We start from the raw sequence: 15416 nt of genomic DNA, 5'->3' as shown, positions 1-15416 counted from the left end.
TCAAACGCCCCAATCACTCAAAAATACATATAGTTCTTCCATAGAACAACATTGATTGACCCCAAACCATGAATCCATCTTATAAATAATGTTTGAACTGAAATGTGATTTTGTTTCCTTTACTTCCTATCTTGGTCGCCTGGCATTGAGGATTGTTACATTTTTAGACGTAGAACTGCATCGAGTCAAGTTTGAAATTGTTTGAACTCTTGCCCACATTTGCACAGGATGTTGTCTGAGTTTGTATCTTCTCCTTCGAGGCTGCACGCTAAATATCAGACCGAAACATGCATCAAGGCTGCATTTAAAGAGCCGAGTCAACAAAAAGACAGCCGATGCTGCTCCTGCCAGTCCTCTGCGCCTAATTGCATTTGCAACAAATACTTTTGGATCATCTCAAATCTGCAGAAGAGGTAATCCAGATCTGTGCAGTCTGCTGTGGGATTATACTGATGCCCCGCCATCTGGTGGAGCCTTGGACCGGAGCTGCCGTCTCCACTATTAAGTAATTCGCAAATAAGACAAAAGCCCGAGACACATAAAAGGATTCGTGACATCCAAAGCCCATAAGAGGGTCAAATGAAGGTAAAACCAAAATAAATGAAAAAGGTACAAATAGAAAAGCAGGGTATTACGGTAAACAGTGTGTCGACTGTATTGCTCAACATGCATATACACAAAATTAAACTGTGTCTTACACTGTGGCTTTACAACTGACTTCTTGTTGGTTATATATGCACGGAATTTTCACTATTATTTTTATTTAACAACTTCACAGGTGGAGATGACCAGAGCTGTTTTCTTCTTTCATGAGAAAACTAAATCTAATAGTTTTCCACCCAAAACCCATCGACATTTTGGAAAAACACGGTTATTCCCGGTTCTCGCAGATATTTATAAATAAGAAGCTACCATGTAAATCAGCACAGAAAAGACCCTCTAACCCTTTCAGGATCTGAAAAATATACAGCAATAATTTCAAAAGGACAAAATATCAAAAACATCATTAAAATGTCAAGGAAGGAAAGGAATTCTCAGTGTTTATAATTTTTTTTTTATATATTCGCCATAACAATACTATTTTCTTTTATCTGTTTATTGAACTTTGCTACAAAGGTTAAAACTGAATTTATGTTAATCCCAAAGACATGAGCGATGAATAAATCTTCTTATGTAATCCTTACGAATTTGCATATTTCTAAATGTGTGGTTTGTACCAATCTATTAACCGATAAGAGGCCTGGACTGCTCATGTGTCGGTCAGAATACTTTGATGTGACTGTTTTCTCAACTGCATCATTACCCAGCAGCTTTCGAAAATGAAAGGAGGATCCAAAGTCTTCTTGGATCTTTGGCTGGGAAGGAAGTCTGATTCCAGCTCAAAGGGAATAGTCTCCATTGTCTAAAGTTCTTGCACAGTGTCAACATCCTCCTTTTTCTTCCAGAAGCCATCAAAAGAGAAATAATACAACAGTGGATCCAGACAGCAGTTGACCGTCGCAAGACAAACCATTGGCTGGAGTTCAGGACCTCTCACTAGCAGCAGGCTGATCGACAGAGGCAAGAAGCACACGGTGAACATCACCAAGTTCAGGGCAAAAATCAGCATGACGTTCACCTTGTTCTTAGCCATTGCAGAGAGGCTGAGATGAGTGCATAAAGTCCAAAGCACCATAGCAGTGCACACGATGTTCACTAACAGCATGGAGACCACCAACACCGGCTGATAATAAGAAATGGCACTTCTTGTTGAATTCTGTTTGGTTTTAAATGAAAAGCATGCATTCACAGTGCCATTGTCTGGTTGTCTTGGAAAGTGCATGTATTGAGGAATATTCATCCCCAACACAAACAGCCAAACCAGAGTCACGGCTTTCCACGCGTTGGACGATGTCCGAAGACACCGTGACCTCAGCGGGTACACCACGGCCAGCAGCCGGTCCACACTGATGAAGGTGATGAAGATGGAGCTGGAACGGATGTTATCTCGGAAAAGTATAATCATCACATCGCACGCAGTTCTGCTCAGAGGCCAGGTACCCGTGGCGTAAAAGTAGACCCTCATGGGCAGAGAGATCACCAGCAGCAGGTCGGAGATGGCCAGGTTCACCATGAAGACGACGCTGGTTGATTTGAGGCTGTGATGGCGAAGCAGAAGCCACAACGACGCCGCGTTCAGAGGAAGACCCAACAACATGATGGCGCCAAATGTCAGCGCATAGACCACGTTCGCTTCAGATTCACCTGCGCCGGTGCCGTTCATGTTCCTGTGATGAAAATAACGTGCAGCAGAACATGCAACCCTGTAAGTCCTTCTTCTGCTTTTCGAATGTGTACGGACAAAACACTTTACTGGGTCGTAAAGGTGCAACAGGAAATTCACATGACTCATCGCAAGAGTTGTGGTTGATGTGACGATTATCCAACCACTTGAATTTCTCTTACCTTGTCCTACATGAATCAAGGGATATTTAGAATGTTTCAGAATTGACAGAAAAATGGAATAGTTCTGTTCTTTTAAGTCTAACAGCCTAAGTCAATGGTCTGCAGCCCCTCTGCACTGGCTCCATGAAGCTTTCACAAAATATTATGTTCATAAACATTTTGATCTTATGTTTCATTTATTTAACCACCAGACTTGGTTTCAAAGTGGAGTGAGTCAATTGCTAAAATGGACAGAGATGTCAAATATAGCTGAACGCTATAAAAAAAAAACAAGAAAATGTCAAAAGGAAAAACCGTCCTAAGTTGATAAAATTGCACCAAACTGTTGATGTTTCTATGCATTGTTTTCAATCTAAAAAAATAAATTAATGCATTTTTGTGTCTTAAAACTCAAATATCAATTATATTTCTTTAGTTAATAACAGATGTTTTATTGTCAAGGCTCCCTGAGGTGTTTCTAGCTTCATAAATTGCTCAAAAATACACAGTCTGCATGCATAATGTGATTTTTTTTAAAGATTGGAGTTGCCAGTAGACATAATAATGAGTTCAAACATGTTTAAAAAAAACCCCACATTATCATTTTTCATTTTTCAACGTTAAGATTATTGGTTATTACTATAGTTATTATTTAAAGGTCATGTGCGGTTTAATATTCTGAATGTATTAGGTTTTCATCAAAACTTCACTTCTGAGTATGACCTTTGACTTAATCTGGATTGAAAATAAATTATTTTCACACTGCAGGATGTTGATAGTTTGTCCTTTTGCGTAAATGAAACCAAGAGAGCATCTGTTGAGGTTTGAGAGGAAACCTCAAGATGACTTGATAGGGATGTGCGTGCGTGCGTGCGTGTGTGTGTGTGTGTGTGCGTGCGTGCGTGCGTGCGTGCATGCGTGCGTGCGTGCGTGCATGCGTGTACCTTTCCCCCTAACATTTCCAATTAACTCTCCTCCTCAGAGTCACCTCAATGTCTTCCTCTTGTATATTAACCCCTTCTCTCCCAGTGTGTCTGTGCCAGATCGTCTTCATACTTCTCTGTATCCTCCTTGTGTTTCTGTTTTCATTTTTGTTGTTGTTGTTGTTGTTGTTTTTGTTTTATTTTTACCTTTTGCCCATCTCTTGACCTCTGCTTGGATCTCCCCTCGGAAACCTTTGCTGCCACTTTGAGACTTTTTAATAAACACGTTTTAACTTGAATCTGCATCTGGGTCCCGTCCTGCTCTGTGGATGGTTCCTCTGCTTATTTGAAGACTATTTTTGTTTTTGCGGTAAAAATGAGAAGCACATTCGTGATAAGCACACTCTGCTGGCTACACTGGCATGGCTCCACTCATTCTAACCCATAATCAACACAACGCTTCATTTCATGACAGTATATACTTAACTCATGAGTGATCTACTTATTTCATCAGTCACATAAAAGCGAAAGAGTCTTTCTCTTTATTACTGCGACTGTTTGCATTTTAGAAGCCGGGCCGCCAGTTTCCCTCTCCTGAGCGATGTCAGTTTCATGAACCAAATTTATTATATGAAATTCACATGTTGGGGTTATTCATAATTTTTTGTGTGTATTTGATTTCTTTTGATAGGGTATTGCATTGAAAAATCATCTTCTTTTTCAGTGATTTTGCTGCAGAATGTCAAATGTTTAGCTTATTATATGGACTATCTGTGTAAACTTTACAAAAGCTTATCGTTGCTTGTACAGGCGAGATGGAAAGCGTTGCAACTCAATACTGAATAAAAAGCCATTAGAATGCAAAAAGATCCAGTAACATCACCTGTCTGATGCTTTGTTTTGCTGAGCTGTTTATGACACATACACCTCCTATATAACCCCTCTTCCAGAATGACACGATCACCTTGACCTTTGCAGAGCATTTTGCATTAACGTTCAACTATCCTGATGCGAAGGAAGATGTTTTTCTCACCGGTCGGCTGTCTCATCTCTCTGCTCCTCTTCACCTTCGTTGAACCAGGTAAGCGGATGCAAATGTGATTTTAATCATTTGAGGCGAGATCAAGCAATTCAATAAACAAAGCCCAAAAGAAATCACAAAACAATACAAAAAAAATAAAATCTTTTTTATATAATTAGTGTGGAGGCAGTTTACTCATCATCTTAGGGATTCCTTTTGTACGTTTTGTGCTTGTGGATGAGACTTTGAATCTGTATGGGGGCAGACAGGAGCTGAAGGCTTTCTGTTGATGCAGAGTTTAAGGCATACTTTTAGAAGCAGCCATCACATTTTAGAAACACAGACTTGGAAAGTGAATAACCTTGATTATGATTTTTGTTAGTCGGACACGTCATGTATATTTTATGCCACAAGTGAACAATTTCACTCATCAATCTCAGCTTCACCTGTTAAAATAAACTCATACTGGATTAAATTGAATGTACTGAATTTCAAAACACAAGTTGAGGTGACTCAGCCAATCCTAATGCCACTGTTTTATGTTTCAATTTAATATCTTTGCTTCTTTCTAACATACTACCTGGTAGGCCGTATTCTGAGGACGATGAAGGAGCGTGTGCGAGACGTCCAGCAGCAGAAAAACAAGCAGATTGTCCAGAAGCTTCTGGCTGGAGGTCATCGACCTTTCAGACATGTGAAGGAAGCCTGGATTGACCAGCCGCTGGACCACTTCAACCGACAGGACACCAACACCTTCCCTCAGGTTCAAAGAATCATTCAAAAAGTCTAAAAAAACAACTACATTGTTGACTTCTTTAGCATCAACCTCTGTATGGATCAAAAACTCTGAATGTTTCCCCTCTGTTCTAGTGCATAGAAACACATGGATATGAACATTTAATTCTATATGTATTCCCACAAAACCACAGAAATTTGAGATTTACAAGTAAAATGTGAAATGTATGTCATTTTTAATAACGCCTCAAGGGAAATAACAGGAAAAGTCAAGTACTGTGTCTCATTACATGTTGTTGTAACTAAAAATATAACAAATACCGGTAGTTTGACTTGATCCTTTTTTTATTTGTATACATTTTAAGTTTAAAGTTTGAGTTCTAACATTTTTTAGATTTTACATACATATGACATATGATGCTCTAAAACATTTTTTTTTTTTGGTTCACCAAAAGTTAATTTAAGACTTACCTCAAATCAATTCACAGACTAACAACAACAAAAAAATCTAAATATCACAGTGAGGAAACTTGAGCCACAACATTTTGGGTAATAAATTGTATTTAATATTCTTTAAATAAAATAATCAAGCAACAACCTGTTGCTTATTAGTTCTGGAAATTAAAAATAAACAAACATTAAAAACATGTTTTTTGGATATATTTTTATAACTTTCATAGTTTTAGCAAATTCTTGTCTGCTAGTGCACAGTGATCACTAATGCAAATTTCTTGTTTGGTTAATTTTCAAACAGAACTGAGGCCTGAAGATATAATAAAACTAATTGATGACGTGAGGATAGACTGTAAATAAGCACTCAACAAAACTTATCTATTTCTTAGATCTTATGAACTCAGACGTTATTTCTCAGAGCTGTTTTGATGGCGGAATGTTTTGCTGAACTGTGGTTTCGGCTCAGGTCACGTACAGAGGTCTCCTGTCGGCTCTCTATCCAGACAATTTCATTCCAGGAGAATGTTTTCACCACGTTGCTGTAAACAGGATGACGTTCCCTGACAACATCAATTCAAATGTTCAATTAGCTCACTCAGTCATTTGAGGCTGCCAACTTGTAAATGAGTCCATGGCAGCATTAAGGAGAGGATCACTCACACCGAAGACATGAGGGGCTCTGCTGCTTCTCTGGGTGAATCCAAATGAACCTCATTTTTTTTTTCTTTCTGTGACGTTTCCAGAAGTTCTTTGTGAACGAGGCTCACTGGCGCCGTCCTGATGGACCAGTGTTTCTCTACATCGGCGGTGAAGGGCCCATCTTTGACTTGGCAGTTGTGGCAGGTAAACACATGTCTGCACCTGCTTGTACCTGCAAAGCATCAGACCCCAGCAGAGTCCTCGGGTGTCGGGGGAAGTGAACTCGGTGAAGCAGCACAAAGTGTCGGAAATGCGATACCTGTTTGCAAAGCACAAGCGAAGAAAATACTGGCTTATTATAATCCTTGGCATTTTCAAGCCTATAGACTGTGACAGACTTGTGTGGCGTTCATACACATAAAACTGACCAAAAATGAAAATACTTCTGTGGGTAGGAAAATATTTTCAATAGACATCTGTAACAGTTGAAAATGTTGTCCCACTATGTAAAAAAAAAAAAAGCAAGTCTTATTGACTAACTAAAAGTATTGGGTATAGTTTTGCAGATGGAGATCCTGCCACTGCTTTTATGTGCTTGTTGTATATTCTGCAACACTTTTTTTTAAAAGAAAGAAATAAATAATTTAAAGATAAATTACCATGAAGAACACATGCTTTGCCCAATCTCATATGCCATGTTTTACCAATCAATTATCTTATTCATGCATTCTATGATCATAAGTGATTTACAATTATTACATCTGAAGAAAAAGGAAGCCACTGGATATCTTATGAGGGGCTAAAGTGTGTAATTTTAGAATAGAATAGAATAGAATAGAATAGAATAGAAACACTTGATTAATCCCACAGGAAAATTTGTTTTGAAAATGTGTCTGTCAGAACAGCTCACGGAGTTTAGTCACTAAAAACAGAAAAAAACAAATCAGTCAAACTATTAAAAAACATGGGAACTATTTGAAAACAGCTTCAAGATGCAGTTTGTGGATAAAGATTGGATTTTAAATGATAAACTAGAAAGTGAGAAATTGATAGACGTTATGGTGCAAATTAAATAACCATATTTGCTAATTTGATCAAACACGTGAAAATGACGAGTTCATAGAAAGCACATGGGAAGTGAAGCACTTCTGCGTTTAACTACTCATTCATTGACAACATTCGATTTTGTCATCAGATATGATTAAATTAATGCCAATTTTGAAAACTGTTAAAAATTATAGTGTCATATTTACTCACAGTACCCAATAGACCCACTTTGTGGCATTTTCTGCAATATTTGTTGTTAATAACACAAATATATCTTTGGACAGCAGTACTAGGTTGTGTGTCAGATATCTCAACAAAACTTATATCCAATTTTGTGAAATTCTTTTAAGCTGTACATCATTAGAAATATATGATTTCAAACAGTTTTACAATTGTCCTGATGAATAAATGGCACAAAGTGGTATTGATTCAAGTATTTAGTCTAAGTGAGGAAAAAGAAACAAAACAATAGCTTAAAAATTAAGCCAGTGTTACTGTACATGTCGAATTTCACCTGCTTGCAACATGTTTTCCCAGGTCACCACGTTGACATGGCGGAGGAGCACGGCGCTCTGATAGTGGCTCTGGAGCATCGTTTCTATGGCGACAGCATTAACCCTGATGGCCTCAAAACAGAGAACCTGGCAGACCTGAGCAGCCAGCAGGCGTTAGTACACAAAATAGTTAGTGTTTTATGTGTGTTTTCTTTTCACTTTCTCTCATTGCATATGTATGTGCATCTGTCTCCTTAGTTTTTCTTGCTATTCAATTTTTTTCACCCACATTGTCTCAGTTGAATGATCGTTGTGGGATCTTATCATTCCCATAGATATGGGACAGGCGGCCCCTGCTCCACTTCCTAATCAGTTGAATATGACCAGATATAGATAATGTAAGGAAGACAAATTAAATAGCTACAAAACAGACTAGACTCGATGTAAACTGTAAGTCTAACAGGTGGGATACTTGTAAGAAATACTTCCTGATATAAATACTTTCAGGTCGTCTGTGTTACAATTTGAAACAAAAAAAGCCGTACCGAATCTCCCTTGAAATAGCATCTGAATTAATCACTTCCTCTCACAGTTCACTCTTTACTCGTGACTCTCTTTCTTACTTGTGTCTAAAATGATTAAAGGACACTATGAGTCATACCTTGTGGCTTCCGTATCTTCAGCTGGACTCATGTCCTGGAACAGCACTGAACTGTACACACTCATATTACACATTTTTACACAAGTTCTAAACAAATACTTGGGATTAAATGAGAATTATGTATCTTTATATTGTGCATCATGGGCAGCGTTCTGTCCATTTGTTTCATCGCAGCACAAATCGGTCTTGTGATCTGGAGAATTACCTTGACCAGTCGTGATTTAGAAAATCAACACAAACTAGACAAAACACCGAGGGGCAGAATGCGACCCGTGGAGTAGAACTGGGGTTGGGTTCTTCGACTTGGAGCAGTTGGAGGTGTCAACCATATTAATAAAGAAATTCTCCCTTGAATAAAAACGAGTGTGGGCATGTGTTTCCACTGTGTGTCTCTGCATGCACTGAGAGGACTAACCTTCTCCCTCTCTTCGGTTCAGGCTCGCTGACTTGGCGGTTTTTCACCAATACATCAGTCAGAACTTCAACCTGAGTCACAGGAACACGTGGGTCAGCTTCGGGGGCTCGTACTCCGGAGCTTTGTCCGCCTGGTTCAGAGGAAAGGTGAAGTACTATAAGTGCTGCGCAACATTCTTGTGCCAAGCTCAAGACAGTTAAAATGTCTTTAGGTTTATCAGGTAAAAGTCATGTGAATGTTGAGCTCTATTCATGTGAACTCATCAGGTTCAGGGTTGTTTTTTTAAAAATGTTGCAGTCATTCCGGTAAAACAGGGTCTAAAAAGTCTTTGCTTAAGGTTGTGACCTCACTCAAGGACTTACCTGATATTGTGATTATGATCTCTTTAACGTTGATATCCTTTGTTAGTAGTGAATCATCTTTTATAGAGAAGGAGAATATTTCATGAAGGCTTCTCCTTTGTTCACACCATAAAGGAGATAGGCACAACATAAGTTTTTCTTCTCTTCCTTTTAATAACAACATGATGGCTGGTTCTATATGAGAACAATCAGTTATTCCTTGTTATTTATTTTTTTTTGGGGGGGGGTTTAAACTCAGGATTTCCACCAAATAAAACAAAAAGATATCTCAGTACCCCTCGGAGGTCCTGTGAATTAATTAGAGCTTGTTTTAGAGTTTAAAAAAAGAAAATCAAATTTTACTTATAATTATGAGTAATTCACATCAAGATAATCACATACTAGTGGGGTTTGTTTCTCAGTTTAAATTTACATATGAAAATGCTTGTAATATCTGACTAATATATTATACACTGAATGCATGACACCCTGGTGGGGCAGTTGTTTGGAAAGTGCAGTACATAAATAATGCTGCCTGAGTATTATTTTTATTCTTTATTTATTTATTTATTTATTTTAACTTCGGTCACCATTCTATCCCCTGCTTTTGCCTCTCTCTTCAGTTTCCTAATCTGGTGTATGGAGCTGTGGCCTCCTCGGCTCCGGTCAAGGCTAAACTGGACTTCTCTGAATACAACAAGGTCAAAATCATAATATTCGCATCAATGTCCATGAAAGAAAACAAACATTTATAAGCTTTTTATTTATTTATTAATTTTTAATGGCATTGTACTGGTTTCATCCCATGTTTAAAGATATAATTGATAAAAAGAAAGAAGCAAGAAATTAGCTTTTTTTTATCATCATGTTGCTGTTTTCCTGCCTCGATACACTTCAGTTGTGACTTCCAAAGAAAGTTTCACAGATATTTACCAAACTTATTAGGTTTGACAGTTTTATTTTGTTCATGCAGAAGTAATCATTGTTCAGTGATCAGTGAAATAATCAGTGTTTGCCTCTCACCCACACGCCTGCCTCTCCTCTGTGTTTCAGATTGTTGGCTTGAGTCTGCTGAAGGAGGCAGTTGGTGGTTCGGAGAAGGTGCGAAGGCTGCCTCCTGTCAGCCCGACTGTCCTGTCTGCTTGTTTCCCGCATTAGATTCAGTCTTATTATTCCTCCTGCAGTGTCTGGCTGAAGTACGAGATGCGTTTTCTGCTGTAGAAGCAGCTCTGATGGGGGGAAACATCAGCAGAGTGGCCCTGGACTTCAACTGCTGTCAGATCCCAAAAGATCCTGATGATCAGGTTCTGATTCGATGTTGTTAGTCTTAGAATAGAGAAATAGTAGAGGGGGAGCAAGCTAAGGAGATTTATTCATTTCGTGTCGTTTGCTTATGAACTCCCAACTTTTTCTACTCATTTAATTAAAAAATCCAGCCTCTTTTTTTTCCTTTTTATCTGAGTTCATTTAAATCATAAAAACAAATATTGACTCACATTTTTACAGCAATTTCAAGTCAAAATTATAAAGAAAATACTACTTTGTCTCAGGGTTTGTGTTGGCTGAATAAGTTAGACTTGTCAATCTGCCCATCTCTTAAAACTATTTAAACCTTCAATCCTTCACATTTAGATTAATATTCAAACTATTTATCTAAGTAACTTATTTACTTTTGAGTTATTCAAAACGATATGCTGTCTTTCTATTTTCGAAAGCAAACTTTTTACTTATACAACCCATGTATTTACTTCTTGAAGGAAAATATCACAATCAAATACAAAGCTTTAGCTCATTTAACTTTTGATATAGGAACCTACAGTTATAGCTTTTGCGTCAATACTCTGTTTTAAGATGATTGATTAAAAATATTTATCCAAATTTTTTTTTCAGACATGTCCCTTTTAGACTCAGTATCACCAAGTTTCCTCTTTTCAACTCCACTTTTACATATTTTAACTACGCGTCTGTTATTTTATCTCAATATGAATAACATCTCATTATATTAAACCAACTAACATTCACCTACTCCAATATGCTATGACTTGTTGACTGGTGTCTCCCACAAAAAACCCTGAAAATATAGATAAATAAATAGATAAATAGATACATAAATGAAAAACATTTAAAATAATGTTTCTCAATAGTTTACAATGCTCTGACAGTGTGTTCACATTTTACTTTTTAATTTCAATACTTCCTTATTTTATTATTTTCATCTTCAGGTTGAGTTGATGCAAAACTTGGCTGACATTGTGATGGGAACCGTCCAGTACAATGAGGAAGGAGTGTTCATGTCTATTAAGGAGCTTTGTGACGTAATGACCAGCAGGAAGGAGCAATATGAGGAAGAAAAAGAAGCTTACAGCCGCCTTGTTAAACTTGCTCTGGTATGAAGAAACCTCTGCGATCGTCTCATACACGGATTTGACCACTAGATGTCACCATTGAATCATTTTCACAATCCCTCGCTTGTCCTCAAGCCACAGTTGAACGGATATTTTCTGTCTTGCCATGTTCCTCTTCTCTATATGGTGGTTTGTTTGTTTGGGCACGCTGCAGGTCTACCTTTCCTCTAGTGAGGAGCGATGCCTGGACATCTCCCATGAGAAAACAGTGAGGAATATAATGGACACGACTCTTCACTCGAGGAGGACGGCAGGGAGACAGTGGACCTACCAGACCTGCACTGAGTTTGGCTTCTGTAACACAACAACCCCTCAAACCAACATGCATGCCGTCAGCCTTCATCCCCTGTATGTCCTGATCTCGTTCTCTGATCCATGTATGTAGATCAGACTTGTGAGGATGCCGCTTGTCCATTCTCCGGGATGATGACCCTTCACGCTCAGACTCAGCTCTGTGCTGTGCTGTTTGGTATTTCCCAGCATTCCCTGCCTTCACGCATTGCTTTCACAAATTCCTACTACGGAGGCCACGACCCTCACACACACAGGGTGCTTTATGTCAATGGTAAGATCAGTGTTACAACACACAAAATCAACAAATTACCTTATGATGACATAGAGTATGAGAGGGTTAGGTAGTGGCTGTAATATTCTTTTTTTCTAGACTTTTGAATGGCTGTAAAATAACTTCCTCCTAATCCCTGATTAGATAAGAAAACAGTGTTATCTGTGTTTTTGTTTCCACAGGTGGAATTGACCCATGGAAGGAGCTCTCTGTGGTCCGGGACCGAGGAGAAGAAGCTGAGACTGTCTTCATAGAGGACTCTGCTCACTGTGCTGACATGTCGAGCCCAAGAGTCACAGAGCGCTGCTCCATCAGGAAAGCCAGACAGGTACCTCGCTGAACACATGGATCAGGGGTGTCAAACACATTTTAGTTCAGGGGCCATGTACAGCCCAATTTCATCTTAAATAGTAAAATAGTAAAATAGTGCCAAAAAAATGTTTCAATTTAAACTTGAAAGTATTTCCTTGATGTGGTGCAAAGTATGCGTTATGAAAATGAATATGTTCCCATAAATAAACAATTACTACTGAAAATGCCAACAATCTCAACATAAAGCCAATTGTAATTAGACACGCAGGTACAAAATACAGTGAAATGTCAAAGAAACCCCTTATACAGCTGTTGGATTATGCATGTTTTTACAAATTCACCCTGACAGCATGACTTTGACTCCGGTTTGATGTCAACGAGGTAGATATTCTTCATGGCAGCATGGCATTCTTTGACATTTTCACAATTTGCTTGGTGGTTTTGCGGAGGAGATTGGAGCCTGAAAAATGGGTTCACGCACGTATTTCCGTGTATACATATTAAAACAACAACACACTCCAATGTATACAGATTATATTCACGCTGTGCATGTGAGGACCCAAAGAAATGTTGATTTAAATGAGTAATGTAACATGTTTTATCAGAAACATTCAAAGACAACCTGACTATAATCAACAGAATAAACCAGCTAACCAGCTTTGTGATACCATGGTGTACCTCTAGATGGTTCAGTGAGTCACTTAATTCGCTCCGACTTTCATTACAAGAACAGAATAAGAAGCAACAGCAACATATTTTCACACTGAAATGAACAGAAAATATGATGAGAGTGAAGGTTTTTAGCTTTTCAAACTCCCGAAACTCCCTGGAAGTGATTACCTGCTGCCACCCACAGACCAAAAGTGGCATTAAACATACATTGCATGCACAGCGTGAATATAATCTGTATACATTGGAGTGTGTTGTTGTTTTGATATGTATACACGGAAATACGTGTGTGAACCCATTTTTCAGGCTCCAATCTCCTCCGCAAAACCACCAAGCAAATTGTGAAAATGTCAAAGAATGCCATGCTGCCATGAAGAATATCTACCTCGTTGATATCAAACCGGAGTGCCTTTAAAATATATACAATTTCAGTAGAAAATTTCACTCCTAATTTAGCTCCATTAAAGAAAAAGAAAAAAACCCGACACAAACAGATTTCCCCATTGATGTGGATGTGACATTGTTGATTGACCATGACACTCAAACAGGATAAATATTGCAAATGAAATGCCAGAAATTATTTTGTTGGCATGTTTGAGGTAATTGCTTTCACTGAGAGTATTATATACATCACAAAAAAAAAAGAAAACCCCACCTAAAATTAAACAACAACAACAAAAAAAAACAGTTTAGGAATAAAATGTTATGTACATTGATTTATGAATTATATACATACAGTATGAATAAATCCCTCTGCTAACATCATCAGACTAAAGAGAGCAAAGAAACTTTTAACATATCAGTACATGAAATAGACATTTCTGGCTCAGAGGATGACACAAAAATAATCTCCTGTGGCATCTTAAAAGAAAGCCAAAATGTATGTTGTGTATTTGGTGTTGTTGACCATCTTATTTCTCATCTTCTTAGGAGATCGAGGAGCATGTGGCTGGCTGGCTGGAGATGGCCGCCCAGCAGAGGAGACAGGAGTGGAAAAAAGTGGTCCTATCAGATCGCATTAGAGCCTGATCAGCTCTTTTCGCTGAAACTGATAAGAAATAGTTAATAATCTGGGCTGCCTGTCTGCTTCACTCTCCATTTCCTCTCTGCTCTTCTTCTCCATCCATGACTCTCCCATATTGCGACAGTTTGTTTGTGGATTTTGATGTTTTGGGTTTACTCCAGATGTTTATATTGCATCTTTGCTGTAATAAAAAAAATACAACTCTTTAGATTTTCATGATTCAAGAGTTTCTGCTTACATGGTATCAATATATTAACAGCTATTCTGAACCGTTTTGATGATGCTAGCGTTTGTTATTTCAATATCCATCAGTCGTCACAACCTTGTTGTATTGTGATGTTGCGACATAGGCGGTGAAACTAATCCAGTTTCTTGAGGAGCTGCTCATCGAACCTCAGGGTGTTTGATCTGTTGTCTTACACGACGGTGATAAGCTGGAACATTTTGCCCGGGAATGTCTCAGTCAACATGGTCACGCTTCTTAGGGCAGAAACAAAAATGGCATGATGCGGCGGTGCATTCAAGTACGAGGTGGTGGAGTCGTGCTGGTTGAATTGATGCAGCAAGAGAAATCATAAAGAGATGGAAAGTGTTTGAGAGTGAAAGGTGAGGAAACTGCAGTTGTCCCATGGCCATCTGTTTCCGTGTGTGTGTGTGTGTGTGTGTGTGTGTGTGTGTGTGTGTGTGTGTGTGTGTGTGTGTGTGTGTGTGTGTGTGTGTGTGTGTGTGTGTGTGTGTGTTTGAACCGCTCAGTGGGGGGGTCAAAAGTGGGGGGTCATGACCCTGCTGACCCTGTGGGAGTGTAGATCATCAATCACCTGGAGGCTGGACAGAACAGCAGGAGGACACACACTCATACACACACACACACACACACACACACACACACACACACACACACACACACACACACACACTGTAACAAATACAAAACACAATTAAAGCACATTTGATTGTGCACAAAGCCATTATGAGTACAATGGAGCAAATATGTTTCTTGTTAGAGAAAATATCTTCTGATATATTAGACCACACACTCGTGCAGGGAGACCTCTGTGTGTTGGTGTCTGTGAACTTTGATGATATACATACGTTCTTATTCAAGAGAAACTCACAGATCCTATCATACACACCAGCTCAGAGAAAGAGAGAGAGAGAGAGAGAGAGAGAGAGAGAGAGAGATGGAGCAGATTTAAAGAAGGTGAAACCTGAAACACTCTTTCACTGCTTTCACTTCATCCTGCTTCTATCAACCTCCATCTCTTTACTATTGCAAAACACACACACA

At 38.7% G+C, this 15416-nt stretch overlaps 2 protein-coding genes across 2 annotated transcripts; one reads left to right on the top strand and one right to left on the bottom strand.

Annotated features, from left to right (window-relative positions):
- Window positions 1-1402: 1402 nt before the first annotated feature.
- LOC308140717 (lysophosphatidic acid receptor 6-like) lies at window positions 1403-2263 on the bottom strand (the record flags this gene model as incomplete). The annotated part of the gene is made up of 1 exon (XM_080510613.1): window positions 1403-2263. The coding sequence occupies one exon, from the start codon at window positions 2261-2263 to the stop codon at window positions 1403-1405; it is 861 nt and encodes a 286-aa protein (XP_080366739.1).
- Window positions 2264-4355: 2092 nt separating this feature from the next.
- Window positions 4356-14133, top strand: prss16 (serine protease 16; the record flags this gene model as incomplete). The annotated part of the gene is made up of 13 exons (XM_080510599.1): window positions 4356-4428; window positions 4956-5131; window positions 6300-6399; window positions 7780-7909; window positions 8835-8958; window positions 9777-9854; window positions 10207-10254; window positions 10338-10457; window positions 11376-11540; window positions 11713-11854; window positions 11944-12123; window positions 12306-12451; window positions 14035-14133. 13 exons carry the CDS (start codon window positions 4356-4358, stop codon window positions 14131-14133), a joined length of 1581 nt encoding a protein of 526 aa, XP_080366725.1.
- Window positions 14134-15416: the final 1283 nt, after the last annotated feature.

This window comes from Blennius ocellaris, assembly GCF_963422515.1.
Source record: "Blennius ocellaris genome assembly, chromosome: 2".
In the NCBI taxonomy this organism is placed as follows: Eukaryota; Metazoa; Chordata; class Actinopteri; order Blenniiformes; family Blenniidae; genus Blennius; species Blennius ocellaris.
The sequence above is the reverse complement of the archived record's forward strand: the minus strand, read 5'-3'. Positions and strand labels throughout refer to the sequence as shown.